This window comes from Daucus carota, chromosome 4, assembly GCF_001625215.2.
Source record: "Daucus carota subsp. sativus chromosome 4, DH1 v3.0, whole genome shotgun sequence".
NCBI classification, from domain to species: Eukaryota; Viridiplantae; Streptophyta; class Magnoliopsida; order Apiales; family Apiaceae; genus Daucus; species Daucus carota.
In genome coordinates, this window is record NC_030384.2 from 34,320,470 (window position 1) to 34,333,517 (window position 13,048).

The 13,048-nt window shown below is 37.6% G+C and overlaps 3 protein-coding genes across 3 annotated transcripts; all 3 read right to left on the reverse strand.

The window, feature by feature from the left end:
- Positions 1 to 806: 806 nt before the first annotated feature.
- On the reverse strand, positions 807 to 4,073 carry LOC108216355 (disease resistance protein RPP13-like). Its single transcript, XM_017389105.2, has one exon. The coding sequence runs from the start codon at positions 3,823 to 3,825 to the stop codon at positions 1,186 to 1,188; it is 2,640 nt and encodes an 879-aa protein (XP_017244594.1). The 5' UTR covers positions 3,826 to 4,073; the 3' UTR covers positions 807 to 1,185.
- Positions 4,074 to 4,850: 777 nt separating this feature from the next.
- Positions 4,851 to 7,518, reverse strand: LOC108216356 (uncharacterized). The gene is made up of 2 exons (XM_017389106.2): positions 6,250 to 7,518; positions 4,851 to 5,739 (listed from the first exon to the last, which is right to left on the reverse strand). The coding sequence occupies exons 1-2, from the start codon at positions 7,365 to 7,367 to the stop codon at positions 4,998 to 5,000; spliced, it is 1,860 nt and encodes a 619-aa protein (XP_017244595.1). The 5' UTR covers positions 7,368 to 7,518; the 3' UTR covers positions 4,851 to 4,997.
- Positions 7,519 to 10,479: 2,961 nt separating this feature from the next.
- Positions 10,480 to 12,719, reverse strand: LOC108218078 (uncharacterized). The gene is made up of 2 exons (XM_017391001.2): positions 11,574 to 12,719; positions 10,480 to 11,411 (listed from the first exon to the last, which is right to left on the reverse strand). Exons 1-2 carry the CDS (start codon positions 12,587 to 12,589, stop codon positions 10,718 to 10,720), a joined length of 1,710 nt encoding a protein of 569 aa, XP_017246490.1. The 5' UTR covers positions 12,590 to 12,719; the 3' UTR covers positions 10,480 to 10,717.
- Positions 12,720 to 13,048: the final 329 nt, after the last annotated feature.

Here is a 13,048-nt window from a genome sequence, read left to right on the forward strand (position 1 = left end):
GTGGCAGATCTAAAGGGTAGTGGAGCTTGATGCATTACAAAAGCTATTTGATATGAATGTTGGGGGACATTAATATCTTTGATCAAATAATTACAAAATTACTTAAATAACTCCCTAGATATGTTATGTGCATTTATCTCTTCTTAAGTGGTTTTATCTTTTTGTTTACTACTATTTAAAAGTTGATTCGTGTTTTTTGTGATTCGCCCCTATGGTAGTCTTGTTACTTAACGGATTTTTCTCGCAACACTTGGGATCTACTCTTTGTTGATCTGCAATTCATTTATTATTCAAATTTTATACTCTTCAACCTAGGATCTAGTCATCTAGCCCCCCTTCACTTAATTTCTGGATTCGGCAAGTTTGAATCAAACTTAGAACGTAACAGATAGCAAGCGCACATTTAACTGTTGCGCCAGAACTTCACCTGCTAGGAGGAAAACAACCAACTTCCTCAAACTGCTATTATGTGACAGATGTTCCATGTTTGGAGGGAACAAAATTATGAACCAGACTTTCTACGCGGCATTCAGCATAGATCACATTGACTCGATGTTTATTTAGGCTCTCGAAAAATTAATGCAGGCACCTGCGACTTTTACTAGCATAACTTGTGGATCTGGGGACCTGAAACAATGACAACTAAGAAATGTATATCAATTGAAGCTGTTATGCTTGAGCCTAAGAATCTTGTTACTTTAGCAGTAAAAGCATAAGCATAAGAATATTCTAGTTATCTGTCTTTGTGTGCTTTTCTAATATTTAACATAGCTAATACACCTCAAAGCATAAAGAGTGAGGTTTATTTGAACATAGCATATACTTCTTTGTTGTTTACTAATTCCACATGATCCATATAAACTGATACATAAAATTTTAAAATAGTGACACGAAGACGACAGCATTACTCCTTATTAAACAGAAAATACGAACTACAATTAGGACCCAGACATTCATCAGTAATTATTTTCAGACATATAGATTTGACAATTCCTGTTCATCTGATCTGCTGGTTTGCATTGTCCGCAGACTGCTGGACTGAAGCTTGTGACAGAAACATCGCAGTTGCGGGTGTCATAGATTGTATAGCACCACAAATGTTTCAATAACACATTAAATTTGGCTTGTACTTTCAGTACTTAACAGTGTCAGACAGACTACATTCTCCCATTTGAAAACCAGAAACTACCGTTGCCTGGTTTCCTTTACAGCAGAAACTATCTTATATGCATATGTAACAGGTATAGGAGGAACACATGTTATTCGTGACGGAATCATCTTCAACTTTTCACAAGCTTCTATCTGAAAACCTTTAAGGGAAGGCATAGCGCCATCGTCAACCTGCCATTCTTCGAGGTTGGGGAGGTCTTTAACTTTCAGAAATTGAAGACTTGGAAATGCATCATGTCCGCATACCATTTTCTTCCCCATGTACACACCATACAATTCAAGGACAGTAAGATTTGAGATACTTCCCAAAGTAGGCATCGGATCCTCTGTGAACTCGGTACTGTGAAGTGATAAATTTGTGACTGAATCCGGCAAAAACAATAATTCCAGTGTAACTCTTATCTTACCATACAAGTACACCTTCTTGAGACGTTTGCAAAGTGATAGTGGTTTTATTGTGGGAAGAATATTACTGCGAAATTCAAGAATAAAAATTTGGAGACTTCCTAAATTAGCCACAGAGTCCAAAGAGTATGCATTTCCTTCTGCTGAATCAACTCGTATACCCAGTGTATGAAGGTTGGGCAAATTAGTACTATCTATCTGGATCCAATCTTCATACCCTATAGTACGTAAAGTCTGGATCTTTGTTTGGTGCTTACCAATATTCAATCTCCATCTAAGTAGTCCCTGGGAGAAGTGCAGATGCCTCAACTCTTTGAGTTCGCGTATCTCCCTAGGAAATTCATATTCACATGGAATCCATCTCGAACCACACAGAGTTTGTAACTTTTTCAGCTTGCCTATAGTTGGTGGAATTACCAAAACTTTTTTGTAAGTACTACCGCGTGTTAAGCCTAAGAACTTTAGCAGAACCAAATTTCCGATTTCTGCTGGTATCCCCTCTGATTTTACATTGGTCAAATCCAGCACTCTGACATATTTAAATCTGGTGTAAATCATCTTCATTTCTTCAATATTTAAAATTCTGCTACTTTGATTAATTAATGCTAATGAACGCAACTTTAAATTGTCAGTGCTTGGCCCCAGTAATTTCAAGTACTCACGGATTCCATTGTAAATGGCATGTCGTGGTTGTCTGTGCAGCACATCGATGGAACTTGTATGTTGTTTACTTGAATCAAAAATTCCCAACAATTTCTGCTCTGCGGCCTTCTGTATGGAAAGATCATGTACAAGATCATGGACACGGCATTGCAGAACTTCTCCATTGAATGACAATGTTGTGATCTGAATAATACTGCGATTAACTAGCTCATTCAGATAATCCTCTGCCACATCCTCCATGGCTATTCCATCTCCTTCTTCAGCCTCTGTTATGAATTCCTCGGCAATCCATAACAACTTCAGCTTGTTAACTTGAATAACATGGTCTTCTGGGAACCTTGCAAGGTATAAAAAACACTGTTGCATCTGGAAAGATAAATCACTGTAACTCAAGTTTAGTATATCTTGAATCTCTACAGAGTCATTCTTTAACTGTCTCCAAATGTAGTCCTTCACTTTTGACCAATCCTCGCGACTCGTCTTGTGCAATAGTATTCCACTCAGTACCACAATTGCAAGTGGTAAGCCTTGACATCTATTAACCATCTCCATGCCTAACTTCTCTAAATCCCTTGTTGGTTTTGCTCTCTTACAAAACAACTGCCAGCTCTCATCTTCTCTCATAAAACGGAGTTCATGGACAAAACATCGGTCATCTACTCTTTCAGCAACTTTTTTATTTCGTGTGGTTACAATGACTCTACTGCCATTCTTCTTATCCGGAAAAGCTATTTTAATTTTTTCCCAAGCCTCTACATCCCATATATCATCAATCACAGCTAGATAGCGGTTACTATCTTGCAGTATCTTTCTTAGGTGTCGAAGCAAATCAACCTCATCCATCTTCAACATATCAAATTCTTGTCCTTGAAAAGATTTTATTATCTTATTCAAAACATCTTTGATATCATATTCCTGGGAGACACAAACCCAAGCACGACTCTGAAAATGGCTTAACTCGCTAGAGTGGTACAACTTGCTGGCAAGTGTGGTCTTGCCCAAACCCCCCATTCCGTATATTGAAATCAAGTTGAGAGAGGAGTCCTCACTTAGAAGTTGAGCCAACAAAGTCTTGAAATCATCCTCTAAACCAACCACATCCACCAGGTTTCCAAAGGAGGTTGCTCTTAGTAATGTTCTCTTTCTCTGCTGCACTATTGGAGTGCCTAAGACGTTGTTAAGGCCGTACTCATCTCGTCTGTTCTTGATCTCAATAACTCTTCCCTTGAGTGACTGGATCTCTTTTCCGATACTATAAAAATTGGATTCTTTCTTGCACATGCAGATTAAGCTCCGCATACGGTCTAGAACACCTGCTTCCTGATCAGAATGTTCTTCTTGGAGAGCACTGAACCTCTCCAGAAGGATTACAGCATCATTTGCAACCTCTTTGATGTTTTCTATCCATTGGCGGATCAGGTAACTCAATTCTTGTTTAGCTTCCGCATCTCTGACGGAAGATTGGAGGTAGGCCAATTCATCTTTGAGCCACCTTATACCATCTTTTACTCCTCTCCTAGTGTTAATTCCATGAGTAAGAAAATCATCAAGTTTTCCAATGGCAAACGATACAGTTGCATCAACCATTCTTTTTGGCTAAAGTGTAGATGAGAATTCAAAAGTCAACAAGTATTTTGCAGCTCTGAGATTATTGAAAGTAGGGACTCAGAAGCACAGATTTCGCAGAAGAAAAGCCTTGGATGATTACTTATGTAAATTGTTTTCATGAAAACATTGAGACCACAGACCCGTTTTTTACCTGTCTTGCTTAAATTAATTTTCAAAATCACATATTTTCGGAAAAAATATGCAAAGAATGAATATCAAACACCTATTAAATATATTATTTTCTAAAAAATAATATGTAAATGTGAACTTTTTCCCGAGATAAATCCTTATTTCTCTAAAATAAGTAGGGCAGAACATGCTCTATAACAGCCATACAAATCACATCACAGAAGACTGGCAAGTCCTTTTCTTTTAGCTCTATGTAAATTGTATATTTCTGAAGAAATTTCATGTGAATATCCTGTGGCAGATTGTCGACATAGAAGGTCAACTGTGGCAAAGAAAAATATACATTTAGTTTGGTATCACTAGGAAAGCATCTTCTACATTGATATATTATTATCTTCAGATGTTACATAATCTTTTAAGTACAAATTCTATTGCATGTAGTTGAGATTTTTTATCCAGGATAAGAGAAGTAAATTACCACCAAATGCTTCTGCTGTGACCGGAGCTAAATTGAAATATAGACAACAATTAGGTATCAAATTTAATTTTAGACATTTCTGCTGATGTTAAAAAAAAAATAGAGGCACAAGAAACATTAATGTGGGCACCTGCCACTTCTACTAGCATAACTTGTGGATCTGGGGACCTGAAACAATGATAACTAAGAAATGTATATCAATTGAAGCTGTTAAGCTTGAGCCTAAGAATCTTGTTACTTAAGCAGTAAAAGCATAAGCATAAGAATATTCTAGTTATCTGTCCCTGTGTCTGTGTGCTCTTCTAATATTTAACATAGCTAATACAACTCAAAGTATAAAAAGTGAGGTTTATTTAAACAAAGCATATATTTCTTTGTTGTTTAATAAATTCCACAGTGATCCATATAAACTGAAACATAAAATTTTAAAATAATGACACGAGGACAACAGCATTACTCCTTATTAAACAGAAAATACAAACTACAATTAGGACTCAGACATTCATCAGTAATTATTTTCAGACATAAATTTGACAATTCCTGTTCATCTGATCTGCTGGTTTGCATTGTCTGCAGACTGCTGGACTGAAGCTTGTGACAGAAACATCGCAGTTGCGGGTGTCATAGTTTGATACTGAGGAGGTGGAGGCAGCTGAGAAGCTGGATTCTGAGTATAGAATACTTGCTCATGTGTTGGTTGTGCATATTCATAAGCATAGTTAATAGCCGGAGCAGGAGACTGGGTGGCATAAGGCATTTGTGAGACATTAATGTATTGCGGCTGATATTGATTTGGCTGAACTTGGACTAGGGTTGATTTAGTAGCAGAGGGTGCAACTACGGGTGAATTTTGTGTATAATTTGAGTCTGATGCTATAGTTGAGTCTGGCACACTGGGTTGAATAGTCATGTTGTATTGTTGAGTTTGCTGGACAGGCATCACATACATTGAGTATTGTTGTTGATCAACTTGTTGATGATATTGAGGCTGTGTAGGGGGAGCATAAACGGGGTAGTATGCCGGGACTTGTACTTGACCTGTTGTGGTTTGTTGGAGATAATGCGTGCCTGGGTGAAGATACTGTTGCTGCTGCTGCTGCTGCTGCGGTGGAATATACACTTGAGCTGGAACTTGCTGCACCTGGATCTGAGAACTTGAGTCTGAAGTGGTGCTGTTTGGACTAACTATTCCATTGGCTACAGGCCTAGTGACTTCCCTTGTGGCAACTTGAGTTGGCTCTTGAGACCTTCTTGAAAGAGAACTTGCTGATGCAATGCTAGTATCACTAAGAACCACAATTTGCATTTCAGAACTTTGTATTAGAATTATTAGGAACCAAGATTGCTAATATATGTAACTGGCGATGAAAAGCACTAGGAAAACCCCTACTTAGACAGATACCTTGTGATTCAGTGTAAATTGTAGACTATTTCTTAATGTAAAATACATAACCAAGTAACCTTTGCAGCTGAATAGTTTCATCAGCGATCAGCCAAATGACAGTTCAACATTTTAACTAAATAACATCTAAAGATTTTATTTCCGTCTAAAATAATAGTATAGTATACAGGTAGATTAATACAATTTTCTTCCAAATCCTAGGAGTAGTTCAGTTATAATTTAATCAGCATAAATTCTGCCCTGCATCATTGAGTACTACCATGGCACTGGTATTTGAATTTCATATTTTAACATATTTCAATAGTTTCTAAAAGTCTGAATGATATATATTCTCATGATCAATACTGCACGATAAAATCCAGCACAATAAGGTGTAAAAAGATGAAGCTTATACCTCGCTATGGAATCTGGTGAGGGCAAATTGTAAGCATCATGACCAAGTCTTCGCTGCACAGGCTGCAGGGGCAGTGGAGGTTTCCTAAACCGTGTTGAGCCCCCCTGATCCGATTTATCCTCATCAACAACAACCCGATTTTCATTCTCACTAGAAATAGTTGTAGTAATAACCACGGGGAGAGGAGGAGGAGCAGATAACATCACAGTCCCATCAACTTGATTCTGAAGAGTTACAGCAGCACTAGTAGTGTTCAGTTGTGAAAATTGTTCATCCAATCCAGCCATTTGATCTTGCAATCTAGCTTCATCATTGTCAGCACGAACTCGAATATGTGGCAAGTTGGACATGGAAGGAGAAGAAGAGCTTGATCCAAATGAAGAGTTTGTTTCCAGTACCGCTGGTGATCCAAGCATACTTGACTGTGCATCTTGCACGTATTCGACTCGTCTGCTACCTCCTAAAGGATTTTTTGGGGAGAACACATTTTCCCCACAATCATTGTTATTTACAACTTGGTCAGAGAATTCTAATAAGTTTTCTGTGTTGGCAGCTGAATCTGACAGGACTCTAGGTATTAATCCAGCTCCATTAAGGGCATCTACGAACCAAGTCTCAGACTTCGCATCATTGAGTAGGCATCCCATAGAAGCTGTGGTCTCAGGCTTTGCCAAAAACAAAAACAAGCGAATTCTCAAGGATTTCATTGATGAAGCAGAGGCTATCCTGTCATACTCATCAATCATGTTCTCCAAGTCCTCGTCCGTTGAAATTGACACAAGAGAGTCAAGTTCTTCATTTGGGAGTTGGTACTTGAGCTGAAATTGGCGGCCATGGAGGAGTGTCCGCGAGAGCCTTGAAGAGAGGTCAGAGAGTGATGACATGCGTTCCATTACCACCATCCGCGTTTCTCCACCAACATAACAAAGAGTTTTGTCATGTGGACGGGGGATTATGTGTCCCCCGTAACTGCACATCACACGTAGCTTGGCACCTGGAACGGCCTGCACAGGATCGTCCCAGTTGTCATTATTACGAGCCAGTGGGGAGAAATCAGAAACGTCGTTAGATAGTGAGGCCATGGTGGTGGAATGCATTTCTGCAAGCGCTGGATCCATTTGTGTGGTAAAATTAGTACTAACAATGCTAGCTTATGATAAAGAAGATTGTTTAAGGCGTCGTGGCTGAATGATCACTGAATGTGCTTTATAAAGTAAACTCAAGACTACCCTTCTCTAAACTTTATGTGTCTACTAATTCTGTTTATCAAGTTGTCAATTATATATCCACTGGAAGTTGGATACTTATAAGTAACAGTTGGAATTTTTATTGTAAACTACTCCACAGTCCATTCCAAGTCTCCATTTGAATCTAGTTTTTATTTCGACAAATATAGCCAAGTCCGAGGTTATAATAACTGCATAAAATGCGAAAAAACATTAAGAAAGTAATGCCAACAAAGAAGACAAAAAAAAACTGCTGGATCCAGAAATGTACCAGTAGTACACGTGAAGTAGGAGTGGGAGTTCGTGTTGCAAGCCAATGCTCATGGATCTCAACTGATGAGGCTCATTGGTTGTACTTAATATACTATTAAGGACTATTTGAGCATAGGCATTTGTGCACGAAGTTAGCTGGAGATTGGTGGCGGATAACTTGAGTTGTCTTCAAACCAGTAAAAATTTTGATTAGTGTTCCTTGAGATTTGCGATCATCGCAATAACAAATGCCAACTAGGGAGTGAATTCAGCTGAGAACAGATTGTAGTTTACAGAAACTATGAGAATGAATGTATGAGAAAATTTATATTTTTTGGTAGCCTACCTGGCAATCTTCATATGTACATTTAACAAAATTTAATTTAAACTAACCTATTCAATCTAAGAGATTCAACTACACTGGGACGATGATTATTATTTATTCCGAATAATTGACAATTTGTCCTTCAGTGCAAGAGATTCAACTTCACTAGGAAAATGATTGTCCCATATTTGTTGCAAATTAAATGGAATTAACTTAGCATGCATATGAGCTACAGAGTTAGGTACCCTCGCTTTTTTGACATGAGACCACGAATTTGGAGATTGGAGCTAATAGCTGGAATGTCTTTGAGCAAGGAATCCAGGTCTGTGAAATATGTTAAGGCTTTGTGTAGCCTCAATATCACTGTTTGGGAACTCTTGAATAAGGCTTGGCTTGATCTCGTATACGAGGCAAGATTGAATCCGAATTTAAACTCGATTATTAAATGAGCCGAGCCAAGTATGGGCGAAGTCAACTAGATTTCAGGTAAGAACTCGAATATCTGACTCGGTCTCGAACTCATTTATAATTACAAATAAATATTAATTAAATTTTATTTATTATTATATATATCGAATATTAATTATTAACTTTTTATATTTAATTATCAAACTCATACTCAGCTCGACTCGTTTAAATTCGGTCGATTAACTCGCCAGTAAACTCAATTCGGCTCGTTTATCATATGAGGCGGTTTTGTCAGACATTCAAAAGTTTCTCTACTTAAATGAGACTTGGTTCGACTCAAATTAAATAAGAAGAAGAGACAGAGCAGACTAATTCAGGATTTTTTTGTGTGCTCGAAGAATCAACAATAAGTTCCCCTCTGGACATCTGCAGCTAATTTCAAGCAGCCCAGAAGTGTCAAATAATATTGTTCAGGTATAACTTATGGACTTATATCTCGTACAAGAATATCCGTTTGGAGTATATGCTGATACCAGATGGTATGAACCACATGGAGATCCTGTACCACATAGCTCAAGCAACAAGTAGACATTAATCAAACATCAGTTTTAACAAAAAGTATCTATAAAATGAAATTCTGGAGTTAGTTCCTTGCAAGAACAGTGATCTAACTTGTGGATATTTTAACAACCATTATAAACCAAGGTATGTTTACAAACTTAAAATTGATCAGCATGCAAAGTCGGGTTGATTAAGTGCGACTGTAGTGAAGAAAAAATCTTCACTGCTTAGAGCAAGTCCAATAGGTTACCTATCCTATTATTTATAAATAATATAAAATAATGAGTGCTAGTATGTCTTAGTGATTTAGGTAATCTATTTTTAGTGTCAACTCTAATAGTAATCCCTATATTTGTTCTCCTAAGATTATTTTAATAATAAATTTGAGAGAGAGAAGGGGAAAAGGAGAGAATAGACAAAGAAAGAAGGAGAGAGATGATTATTTTATTCATAAATATTAAATAGGTAATTGCTAGGGGTTACTCATAAATAGGTAATGGCTAGGAGAATTAAGGTTGTACTAGTGATTTAGGATAACACTAGGATAGTGTTGGAGTGCATTTTTTTGACACATTACCTAAATGTGAGTTTAGGACATCATATAGGTAACCTATTGGACTTGCTCTTACTGCTTAGTTTAATCATTTCTGAAATCTATAGTTTAGCTGTGATCAATCATTTTGACAACTAAACGTAAGCCTAATAATCATCCTGAGCAAGGGAAATAGTAATCACACAGAGTTGCCAGCCAATCCCTGTAATATGATAATAAATTTACTACATAATATGTAAAAATAACTGTTGACATCATTATATTTGAAATATTTTGATGAAGAAAACAGTGTAATGCCAACAAAGATGACAGTAAAAAACTGCTGGATTCAGAGATGCAGTAGTAGTGCACATGAAGTAGGAGTCAAAGTTCGCATTGCAAGCCGATGATTAGGGTTCTAACCTGATCAGATTCTTTGGTAGTACTTGACATATAAATCTGAACGCAATTTAAGCTGTAGTTTGATTGCAATAACAAATGCAAACACATGAGATCAGTGAATTCCGCTGACACAAGAGTTCAGTTCACAGGTTTTATGAGAACGAATGTACAAGAAACTCTTTCATTTTAATATCTTGATAACATACTTTATTATTATCCATACAAATATGAAACATGCTTGAAAACAATATCTTAAAGATTTCTAAACAAATTCATAACGATGTAATTAAGCCTTACATAGTAACATGTATTCTTGTTATATATGCTATAAACTTGCTCTGAACTAGGTTTTGGACAATTCAGCAACCAAGCTAATCATATACGCTTGAATTCTATATTTTTAAGCTTGACTTAATGTTACTTTCAAACTAAATAAACACAAGTGTGCAAACTTACTAATGCTGCACATGGAGTGCACTTAATCAAATCCATTAGCAATGCTTTGTAAGCACTTAACAAACACTTAAGTCTTGAGATTCACTAATTAATGAGTAATTTTGAAATAAAGCTATGATGATGATGCATCTGTAACATGAAATGACCACAATACAAAGAATTCTTCAGTAAATGCCTTAAGAAGGCAACAATACCCATTATTACATAAACAGATAATATAAATTATAATTGAAACTTGGACGTTCATATATAAATTAATTTCTGACCCATTAATAAATTATAAATATATTATATTGATCTGATTTATTATTTCGCGTTGTCTGCAGACTCCTGAACCGGAGCTTGTGACAAAAACATCGTGGTAGCAGATGTCATTGTTTGATACTGAGGAGGCGGAGGCAGTTGAGAAGCCGTATTCTGCTTATAGAACACTTGTGTTGGTTGTGCATATTCGTAACCATAATTAATTCCCGGAGCAGGAGTCTGTGAGGAATAAGGCATTTGAGAAACATTGATGTACTGTTGCTGATATTGATTAGGCTGCACTTGCACGAGAGTTGGTTTGGTAACAGAGGGGGTCACAATGGAAGGATTTTGTGGATAATTTGAGTCTGTTGTCATGTTTGAATCTGTCACATTCGGTTGAACTGCCATGTTGTATGGCTGAACTTGCGGGACAGGCATCATGTACATCGAGTAGTGCTGATCGACTTGTTGATGATATTGAGGCTGTGCAGGGGGAGGATAAACAGGGTAGTATGAGGGGACTTGTACTTGACCTGTCACAGTTTGTTGGAGATATTGCGTGCCCGGATGAAGATATTGTTGTTGCTGCTGAGGTTGTATAAAGACTTGAGCTGGAACTTGCTGCACTTGGATTTGAGGAGTTGGATCTGAAGTTACTTCATTTGCAGCAGGCCTCGTGTTTTCCCTCGTAGCAACCTGAGTTGGATCTTGATGTTTTCTTGAAAAAGAATTCGCTGATGTAATGCTATTTTCACTGAGAAACGAAGCCAACAAGATACAAATACTAATTAGAATCATTGTCAAAATTTAATTCTTAAACAAGATTGATTTAAGAAGCAAGATTTTAATATTTTAAACATATCATTAATTATGAAGAAAGGGTAATATTGATCAAATAGATGAAAGATATAGGTACCTTGCTACGGAATCAGGTGAAGGCAAACTATAAGCATCATGCCCGAGTTTTCGCTGCACAGGCTGCAGAGGCAGAGGAGGTTTCCGAAACCTTGTTGGACCTCCCTTATCTGATTTCTCATCATCGGAGACAAACCGATTCTCATTCTCACTAGAAATGGTTGTAGAAATTACAACAGGAATAGGAGGTAGAGCAACATTAGTGTTCATGTGTGAGAATTGTTCATCCAATCCTGCCATTTGATCTTGAAATGTAGCACCCTCGTTATCTGCACGAACCCGAATGTGTGGCATGTTAGACATGGAAGGAGAAGAAGTACTTGATCCGAATGACGAATACGTTTCCAGCACTGTGGGAGACTCAAGAATCCTCTCGTTTTCGCTCTCTTTGCCATCGCGTACAATATATTCTGAGGATGATATGTTTTCGGGAAAATGATTGTTATTGACAACTTGATCATGGAATCCTAATAAGTTCTCCATGTTGGCAGCTGAATCCGATAGCACTCTAGGGATCAATCCAGCTCCATTAAGCGCATCTACAAACCAAGTCTCGGATTTCGCATCATTAAGTAAGCACCCCATAGAAGCTGCGGTCTCAGGCTTTGCAAGAAACAAAAACAAACGAATTCGAGAGGATTTGAGTGAAGAAACCGAAGCTATCCTGTCATACTCGTCGATCATGTTCTCCAAATCCTCGTCGTTAGAAATTGACACAAGAGAGTCAAGTTCCTCATTTGGAAGTTGGTACTTGAGGTTGAAATGTCGGCCGTGGAGGAGTGTGCTAGAGAGCCTTGAGGAGAGATCAGAGAGCGACGAGAGGCGGTCCATGACTACCATTCGTGTTTCTCCGCCCACGTAACAAAGAGATTTGTCGTGTGGACGGGGGATAATGTGTCCCCCGTAACTGCACATTACACGTAACTTAGCACCTGGGACGACCTGTACAGGATCGTCCCAGGTGTCATCAATGCAAGGCAGGGAGGCGAGGCCTGGCGAGTCATTCGGTAGTGCCATTGTGCTAGCCTTTGGTGGAATTGTTTTGGACGAGTGCTGGATAAAATATGTAAGAAAATAATGGAGAGTTTGCTTATGTTGAAAGAGGGTTTTAAGGTGGGTAGATCAGTAATGATCACTTTATGTGCCTGTTACTAAAATTTAAAGTGAAGAGTATCCTTGTTTAGTACACTTTGCGTGTAAACAAATTAACATGTAGTTTAATTTATACTAATCATGTTTTCTTTTTCACACATCGTATATGGCTGTGTACGCTGGATGTTGATATTTACACAGTCGAAAGTTTTGTTGTATATTACTCCATCATTGTCAAGGGAGCGTTTCATTCATGCACTAGTGAACCATAAAAATAATAAATATAGTTAACGAGAATCAGAACCTCAATTTTGTTTGTCGATAATTTTGTTATATGAATGTGAAACTCATACATTCTTAGTGGTTCCGTTGCTCGTTGTTGAT

Bases quoted from the DNA above. Each gene is read 5' to 3' on its own strand.
- LOC108216356 (XM_017389106.2), bottom strand. From the start codon at position 7,367: ATGGATCCAGCGCTTGCAGAAATGCATTCCACCACCATGGCCTCACTA. The intron at 5,740-6,249 runs GTATAAGCTTCA...TGTGGTTCTTAG, and splicing joins TCACCAGATTCCATAGCGAG to TGATACTAGCATTGCATCAG.
- LOC108218078 (XM_017391001.2), bottom strand. From the start codon at position 12,589: ATGGCACTACCGAATGACTCGCCAGGCCTCGCCTCCCTGCCTTGCATT. The intron at 11,412-11,573 runs GTACCTATATCT...TTCGTTTCTCAG, and splicing joins TCACCTGATTCCGTAGCAAG to TGAAAATAGCATTACATCAG.
- LOC108216355 (XM_017389105.2), bottom strand. From the start codon at position 3,825: ATGGTTGATGCAACTGTATCGTTTGCCATTGGAAAACTTGATGATTTT.